Source organism: Hibiscus syriacus, unplaced genomic scaffold (assembly GCF_006381635.1).
Source record: "Hibiscus syriacus cultivar Baekdansim isolate YM2019G1 unplaced genomic scaffold, ASM638163v2 tig00110940_pilon, whole genome shotgun sequence".
NCBI classification, from domain to species: domain Eukaryota; kingdom Viridiplantae; phylum Streptophyta; class Magnoliopsida; order Malvales; family Malvaceae; genus Hibiscus; species Hibiscus syriacus.
The window spans coordinates 2,466,919-2,476,085 of record NW_024062923.1 but is presented as its reverse complement, the minus strand read 5'-3'; the positions used below and the strand labels follow the sequence as shown (position 1 = coordinate 2,476,085).

The following is a 9,167-nucleotide window of genomic DNA, read 5'->3' as shown; positions in this document are numbered from 1 at the left end:
TTTCTTTTTGCTTTCGAATATTACATGTGATCGGATTTGCTTCTTGGATTTTATAGTATTTTTGTATATTTTGTAAGTAATATGATGTCTAGTAATCGTGTACAAAACCTCTTTGTATGTGTGTTCTATTTAGATGGGATTTATAGCCTAATATTCTAGAGTTTGATTCCTATCAGAACTCTAACACTGTTATTTGTTGGTGATGAAGAGTCCTTACAGGAAACGACGTTGGAGGCTGGTCTATCATGATTCCTAGAAACGGCGCTGACTTGGATGAGGATTTCTAGAAACCCTAATTTGATATGGGTTGTGGGTTACTAGGCCAACGGATGAAATTAGGTGTCTTCAGTGTTAGATATAAAAAATAAATAATGAGAAAAACAAAAATAAAGAAAAGAGAAAAAAATAATAAATAAAATAAATACTATATACATATATAAATAAAACATTAGGGAGGAAAGGAAAATAATAATAATAATAGGTAAAAATAATAAAATAATAATAATTATAAATAAAGGACTAAATTAAAATAAAAGTGAAATTGAAGGTCAAATTTAATAAGGATTCGATTTAAAATTGATTTTGGGGTCAAAATAAGTATATGGAAAACATAGGGGGCTAAAACTGTGATTTACCCTCTTTAACTCAAGAACACGCGGGTTGAGTGGCCTGTGGGTCGGGTCGACGGGTCCAAAATATGGGTTGATGGGTCACTATAAAACCCAAAATTTAAAATAGATTTTCATAATCCTTCCCCATTTCACTTAGATCAAAATCATTTCCCCCATTCTCTCTCAAATGTTCTTCACCAAAATGAAGAACATGGCCGGGGTTCAAGTGAAAACTCAGTTCCCGGTCAGTAGCCACCTCGCCGGCCGCCGTTCATCGGTGGCAAAAAATTTCCTTTTTAAAAAAAATTTCGAAAGCTTTTCATAATCACCTCTTAAAAAAATCCACTTTATTTTTGAAAAGCGACCTCGGAGAGGGCTAGATCTAGAGTAGATCTTTCGAAAAAAAACCCTCACCCAGATCCTCGGTCGAACCTTCTTTCAATTTTTTGGGTCAAAAAACAAACAAAAGCACGAACAAAAACCACATGCAAGCGAGATAGGCGACCAAACAAGGTAAAAATAGTACCTTTTATTTCGAATAGTTTTCAAAATTTTTACAATTCTTTTTGTTTCGATTGCTCGGAATTTCTTGTATATTTTCTCTGTGAATTTCGTATGTAATTTCTGAGTGATTTCGTGTGTTCCTTTTACATTTATTTATAGTGCTTATAAAATCATGTTTTTGGGAGTTTGATTCCGAGTGAAACGCTCGGTTTGTTGTTTGTTTTGTTGTTGGTGTCAAAATCTCCAGGGAGAGGTTGCGATCGTGGCGAGGAGTCTTCGGATGAGGGGCTGGAATGACGCTATGGAGGGAAGAGGATGCGGGTGGAGTAAAGTGAGGGTTAGGGTTTCAAAACTGTTAGGATTTTTGGAAGCTCGAATCGACAACCGGAACGGTTTGCAAAGAGGGGTCGGAACGGTTTTGTCTTTAGGGAGTAAGGAGATTGAAAGATAGAGAATTGCACAGCGATTTATAGTGGTTCGACTTTCTCAACCAAAGTCTACGTCTACTACCTTAGCTCCTCACCAAGGATTTTTCAACAAATTCACTAATTTGTTTTTTTCTTTTGAGGATAAAGAGTAACCTTACAAACGCCCTAGTTTTTCCGGGCTAAACTAGAACATTTTTCTAGCTTTTACACGGGCTAAGCTAGAACATTTCCCCTTTACAAAAGGATAAAAGATGTAAACAAGAAAACCTCTCTAAGGTAGGTGTTTACAAGATTGAGCTCACAAGAACAAAATATTTACAAGAGAAAGATGAAATAAGATTGAAAAACTCTTCTCTTGTGTTTGATTGCTTGAATAGTTGTTCTCTTGCTTCTTCAAGTGTCCTTAGCTTGTATTTATAGCTTGGAATGTGTTTGAAGTCGTATATAGCCGTTGGGGATGTTTTGGAGCCGTTTGGAGATGAGAATCCATTAATAAAAAAGCTTGGAGCGTGGGGGGAATCGGTTCCCTAAGTACAATATGATTTCGACCATTAGACAGGGGAAATCTGTACCCCTGGACATTATGTTTTCTTAGAGCCAAAAACCTGCAGGGGAAATTTGTACCCCCTGGAGAATTTGATTTTTCTTGGCTTTGAAAAGGTTCGAAATACTTTGTAAAATTGTTTTAAAAATAGTTTAAGTATAAAACACAATTTTACACTTTAGTAAGGATTAAAATGAACTTTGAAAGACTTGGAGTAATATTTTGATATTCGAATAATTATATCGAATATACTTAGAAAATCTTTTGTAAAATCTTAAAATTCATTTAACTTAATTTGTTATATCGAAACATCAAAATGTTTTCAACAATCTCCCCCTTTTTGATATAACAAAACATTTGAGTAATTTTAAGATTTTGAAATCAAGTTTGAAATTACTCCCCCTTACTTTAACACTTCTCCCCCTTTTTGTTAAATAAAAAAGACTCTAATCTTTGAAGTTCAAAATAACTTTGGAGAGTAAGTAGTAAATTTGACATTTTAAAAATCATTTAAAAAAAAATCAAAGATCTCTCTCAATAAATGCATTCCAAATAAAATTATGCTTTAAGGTCTTGACACTTAAAAAAAATTGAATAAAAAAAAATAAAAAACATGTTAGTAGCACATGAAATTCAATGTATCCAAGTCTAAAATACTTTATGCAATACCAATTGTTGAAATTTGATATCGATTGTTAAAATTAAGAGCATATGCATAAAGTTTTTCTAAAAATGTTATGCATATGAAAATTTTTGATATCAATTGTTAGAGAGATATCATTTTCATTTAAACCACATGCATAAACATTAAAATTTTGGTCAAAAATTTTAAAGATTTATAAAATCAAAGTATTTGAAAAGTTGATATAAATTGTTAGAGAGACATTATTTGCATTAAAACCAATTTTGACCAAAATTTTATTATGATGAACTAAAATTTCTTAAAAATTAATATAACTTTAAAATGTTCATCATAATCATCATTTAAAACCAAAACTTATGCATGCTTAAAATCAAATGAGCAACCAAATAACTAAAATTAAAATTATTAAGCTTAGAGGTTACACATTCCTTTTTTATGTGTGGCTAGAGCATCTTGAATATCATCATTTTCATCACCATTGCTCCCACACACCTACAAGAGAAATTTAAGTAGATTTTGGTATCCAAATTACTTTGGATCCTTGGATTTTAGTTTCAATGCCCCTTGTTCCTTTCGGAACCCATACTTACCTAATTTTAAAATGTTTTCCTTTCTTCAAAGGACAAGTATGTTTCAAATGACCATGATAATGACAACGTGGGCATATTGTCATTATTGAACTAAATGAATTATTTAAAATGATTTCATTTTCTTTTGTTAAGCATTCAAGCTTAACTTTTAAATCAAAAATTTCTTTTTCAAAACTATCAATTTTTATTTTTGAAAGCTCTAAATCATTTTTTAAGATTTCTTTTGGCTTTCAAAATCTATTTTTGTTTTCAAAAGAAAATCGTTTTCGATTTTAAATTTTGAAATCATTTTCTTATATTTGGAGTTCATGGTCTCAAACTCCGAATATAACCTATTAAAAGCATCTTGTAATTCATCAAACGTATATGAATTAAATTCATTTGAGTTAGAAGATACCTCGGGCTCTTCATAAGCCATTAGAGACACCACCTTTGTTGGTTCTTCTTTCTTGTTTACATGGATTTCCTTGAGCTTATTCCAAAGCTCCTCGGCACTTGAACATGAAGAAACCCCTTCATAGATTTCAGGACTAAATGCACAAAACAACATATGCATGGCTTTGGCATTAAGTTGAGCTTTCTTCCGTTCTTTGTCACTCCGCTTCTTCTCCTTCTTCTTTGGAGAAGAGTAGCTATTCTCGATTATCTCCCATACATCAAGATCATTGGATTGGATGAATACCTTCATTAGTTTCTTCTAATTATGATAGTTGACTCCATTTAAGTATGGAGGTTTGTCGATTGGTAAGGAGTCTTCCATGTGGAACGAGCCGGAGGTAGAAGTCATCTTCTCGGTTGTGTAGGGAATTGGTAGAGCTTATTCTAGGATCGTCTCAATGTGGTTAAACCTTCTTAACGAGTTAGGCTCTGATACCAATTGTTAGGATTTTCAGAAGTTCGAATCGATAACCGGAACGGTTTGCAAAGAGGGGTCGGAACGGTTTTGTGTTTAGGGAGTAAGGAGATTGAAAGATAGAGAATTGCAAAGTGATTTATAGTGGTTCGACTTTCTCAACCAAAGTCTATGTCCACTACCTTAGCTCCTCACCTAGGATTTTCCAAAAATTCACTAATTTGTTTTTTCTTTTGAGGATAAAGAGTAACCTTACAAACGCCCTAGTTTTTCCGGGCTAAACTAGAACCTTTCCTTAGCTTTTACACGGGCTAAGCTAAAACCTTTCCCCTTTACAAAAGGATAAAAGATGTAAAAAAAAACCTCTCTAAGGTATGTGTTTACAAGATTGAGCTCACAAAAACAAAATATTTACAAGAGAAAGATGAAATAAGATTGAAAAACTCTTCTCTTGTGTTTGATTGCTTGGATAGTTGTTCTCTTGCTTCTTCAAGTGTCATTAACTTGTATTTATAGCTTGGAATGTGTTTGAAGTCGTACATAGCCGTTGGGGATGTTTTGGAGCCGTTTGAAGATGAGAATCCATTAATAAAACAGCTTGGAGCGTGGGGGGAATCGGTACCCCCTGGAGGGAATCTGTACCCCCTGGACAATCTGATTTTTCTTGGCTTTGAAACGGTTTGAAATACTTTGTAAAATTATTTTAAAAATAGTTTAAGTATAAAACACAATTTTACACTTTAGTAAGGATTAAAATGAACTTTGAAAGACTTGGAGTAATATTTTGATATTCGAATAATTATATCGAATATACTTAGAAAATCTTTTGGAAAATCTTAAAATTCATTTAACTTAATTTGTTATATCAAAATATCAAAATGTTTTCAACAAAAACCCTAACTGGTTCGAGTTGACAATTGGGCCGGTTTGGGTTGCTGGTTCGAGTAGCGAGTCTTGGATTGTTTCTGGATCACTGTGTTGAACCACTGCTAGGTTTGGGTGTTCTGTTGGGCCACGGGTTACACTTGTATTCGGGCTTGAAATATGTAAATGAAATGAATAATATATATATATATGTTGAATATAATATATAAATATTATAAATGTATCACATATGGTGATATAAATACGTAATATATGCGATATGTAACATCACATAAATTGGGACGAAATATCGTGTCTACACTGCCAAACTGACCCAGTTGTAAAAAGGCCCCGGATTTTTTATGCTGCTTCTTCCATTGATAAACCTGAAACTAAATGAGTAACATCCAGATTGGACCCGGAAGCCGTTCGGTTCCATAGTGTTTAGCAACAAGGGTTGGAATCCATTGCCTCCACCAAGATACGCCGAAGCTCTCGTTTCCTAAACGAGGAGACATTACAGAGTATCGAGAATTTAAATTAATATATATTTTTAACATTTTCTATCTGATCATAAAACCTAGTCAAAATCTTGTGTCCCTTCACTACGATTTTTACTGCTTTCGTATCTTTTACAACTTTTATATTTGGTTTTAAATTAATAAAGATGAACCCATTATTACTCTGAATTAAACTGTCTTTTTCGATGCACTAAAAACGGTGTCATGATTTTTTCTTAAATAATCTAAGATGTTTAAAATGTAATATTTATTCAAACACAAAAATCAATATTTAACTGAATTTAACAACTTAATATTCGATTACACTCGTAAATAAAATAAAACTTAAATGTGGAGCAATGACAATAAAATAATGTTGGTGTTCTTAGATGAACATCATAATATAGATTGCTCCATCTGATTAGGAACCCATGCAAGTTACATTAATATAAATGCTTACATTTTATTGTCTAAAATAACGAGATGTGTAGCTCAATTCTTTAGAAATAGTAAGCAATTATAAATAGACGGTTCGCAATTTAACTGCCGACAAGTTCTATCCATAAAATAAAGAGAAAATAACTTCAGTGACCGAAAATGTCTTATAATATAGAGAAAGTAACTTCAGTAACCGAAAATGCCTTATAATATACGATTTTAATCAATTTTTTTGGATTTGCGAAAATGACCAATAAATTCGCAACGCGAACTCCAATTTCGCAACACAGGTTCCAAAGTCGCAAAGATAATATGTAAATCGCAACGCAGAAGTCAAATTCGCAACGCTAATTACCGATATAGGTAAATAGTGCTATCGCAACACGATTTTTATTTGCGAATTTGTAAATCGCGTTGCGATAGTACTGTTTACCTATATCGGCAATTAGCGTTGCGAATTTGAAAATCTCGTTGCGAATTTGAAAATCGCGTTACGATAGTACTGTTTACCTACATCAGTAATCAGCGTTGCAATTTACATATTCACGTTGCGAATTTGAAAAATGACGTTGCGAATTTGAAAAACTGCATTGCGATTTACATATTATCGTTGCGATTTACATATTCGCGTTGCGAATTTAGAAAATCGCATTACGATTTTGGAACCTGTGTTGCGAAATTGGAGTTCGCGTTACGAATTTATTGGTCATTTTCGCAAATCCAAAAAAAATGATTAAAATCGTATATTATAAGACATTTTCGATCATTGAAGTTATTTTCTCTAAAATAAAATAGCATTGAGTTAGAGGATTAAAGAATTAAAATATTTTAGACGGATCTTTCATGAGACCACGGTTGGCAGCAGCAAAATCAATGTATTCCTGATACGAAATGTAGCCATCCCCGTCGGTGTCAATCTCCCACATCATCGACGTGACTTCTTCCTCCGTTACGCTGCCTAGTGTCTGCAATGCCTCTCTCAGCTCCGATGTCGAGATTCTGTCGTCCCCATTCTTGTCGAAACGCTTGAAGATGCGATCAAAGATAGCCTTCTCTTCATCATCCATTTATTTTGGTTTCATAGTGTTTAGCGATAAGGGTTGGAATCTGTTTGGTTTCATATTTTATTCTCATTAAAGTTGCAAGTTAAGATGATTTTCATTTTGGTGAAGAATTTCAGAGATACTCGAGTTTCTGTCACGACAGATCATGGATTCATGCGTAATATTGAAATCATATATCCCTAACATATAAATTGCTCCCTCCAGCATTAGCTTTTTGAGTCGTTCCCCACCCTTGTTCTATTGGGGGTGTGCGGTTTACACGAATTGACTAAAATTATTATTATATCATATCACATTATCATTTTTATTGAATGATCAAAATAGAAGCGAAATGTTAGAAACGATTTAAAAATATATTTACTTAAGTGATTAACATAAAAATGAGAAAAAACACTACAACAAAATGAGTTTTTAGCAGTATTTTTAGCGGTGTTTTTTGAACAAACATTGGTAAATACTCATAATTTAATGGCGCCACTTAATACTGTATTTTAGTGGCGTTTTTGTATAAACACCGCTAAAGACTCATATTTTAGTGGAGTTTTTATATAAACGCCGCTAAATTCTATACTTTAGTGATGTTTTTGAACAAACATCGATAAATACTCATATTTTAGTAACATTTATATATAAATACCGTCAAAGATTCGTAATTTAGTGACGTTTTATACAAATACCGCTAAGGACTCGTGCAAACCCTAGACTCAACTCTCAGCGACCTCATGCTTTTCTTTAAGATTACTTTTCCCTACCTCCCAACGCCCAAAACCAGGTGAGATCTAACCTAATAAGACTACTTTTTAGAGATTTAATGACTTTATTTTTGGATAATTGATTAGGAGAATGGATTCTAAATCATTCGAAAAGGTGAAAAAGGAAGTGGTCTCAATACAGCTACAAAAGTCGTCAGTTCCCCAGCTTGAAAATCCCAGACCCTCTAATCTGTTGGAAATAAAACACTCACACAAACAACTTTTATTGAAACTCAAACAAATATTACAAGAGTACTCTCACTCAAAAACAAGAACTACAACTCACTCTTATAAGACTTTGCTTCTTCACTCACTTAGAAGCTCTTAATTTTTCTTGATGCTTAAAACTAAAATGGGAAGGGGTATTTATACTACTCAAGAACAATCCTACACCACACAAATAAACTAATTTAAACCATTACAAATTCAACAAATATCTAACTCTCACCTAACTAAATTGATGTAAGCAATGACATCATTAATTAAATGATGTAAGCAATGACATCATTAATTAAATGATGTAAGCAATGACATCTTTAATTAAATGATGTAAGTAATGACATCAATTTAGTTTGGGTTTGGGTTTAGGCTCCCATAATGGATCAAGTTTATGATCTAACACCCTCCCTTAAACTTGATCTCGTGACCCCTAGTAGGTTCCTTAATCTTAAGAAGTCTTCACTGGTCAGTGGCTTGGTAAAAATATCAGCAACTTGATCTTGTGACTTCACATATTCAACTTCCACATCTTTTCTTGCAACACACTCCCTATATAGTGGTAGCGAATATCAATGTGCTTGCTTCGATCATGGAATACTGGATTCTTTGCTAAGGCAATGGCTGACTTGTTGTCGACACAAACCTTGGTAGGCTCTTCTTGTATCAAACCAATCTCCTTCAATAGATTTCTAAGCCAAATTGCATGACAAACACATGAGGTAGCAGCAACATATTCCGCTTCACAAGTGGATAATGTGACAATCGGTTGTTTCTTTGACATCCATGTGAATGCAATATCTCCCATGAAAAATACGAATCCAGTAGTGCTCCTTCGATTATCTATGTCTCCACCCCAATCACTGTCGCTATATCCAACAAGCTTGTAATCATTAGAAACTGAATAGAACAAGCCAAAGTCAATTGTACCTTTCAGATAGCGAAGAATTCTCTTTGCGGCTTTAAAATGGGTGGTTGTTGGGGATTCCATGTAGCGACTAACCAATCCAACTGCGTGAAGAATATCGGGTCTCGTGCAAGTTAGATAGCGTAGACTTCCTACCAAACTTTTGAAGAATGTTGGATCTACACTTTCGCCTTCTTCATGTTTGGTCATCTTGATCCCGTATTCTGCCGGTGTGCTTATTGGCTTACAGTTC

General features: G+C 33.7%; 1 protein-coding gene across 1 annotated transcript; it reads right to left on the bottom strand.

Moving 5' to 3' along the window:
* Positions 1-6,793: 6,793 nt before the first annotated feature.
* LOC120147671 (probable calcium-binding protein CML28) lies at positions 6,794-7,042 on the bottom strand. The gene has a single exon (XM_039160981.1). The coding sequence runs from the start codon at positions 7,040-7,042 to the stop codon at positions 6,794-6,796; it is 249 nt and encodes an 82-aa protein (XP_039016912.1).
* Between the last annotated feature and the right edge of the window lie 2,125 nt (positions 7,043-9,167).

Bases quoted from the DNA above. Each gene is read 5' to 3' on its own strand.
- LOC120147671 (XM_039160981.1), bottom strand. From the start codon at position 7,042: ATGGATGATGAAGAGAAGGCTATCTTTGATCGCATCTTCAAGCGTTTC.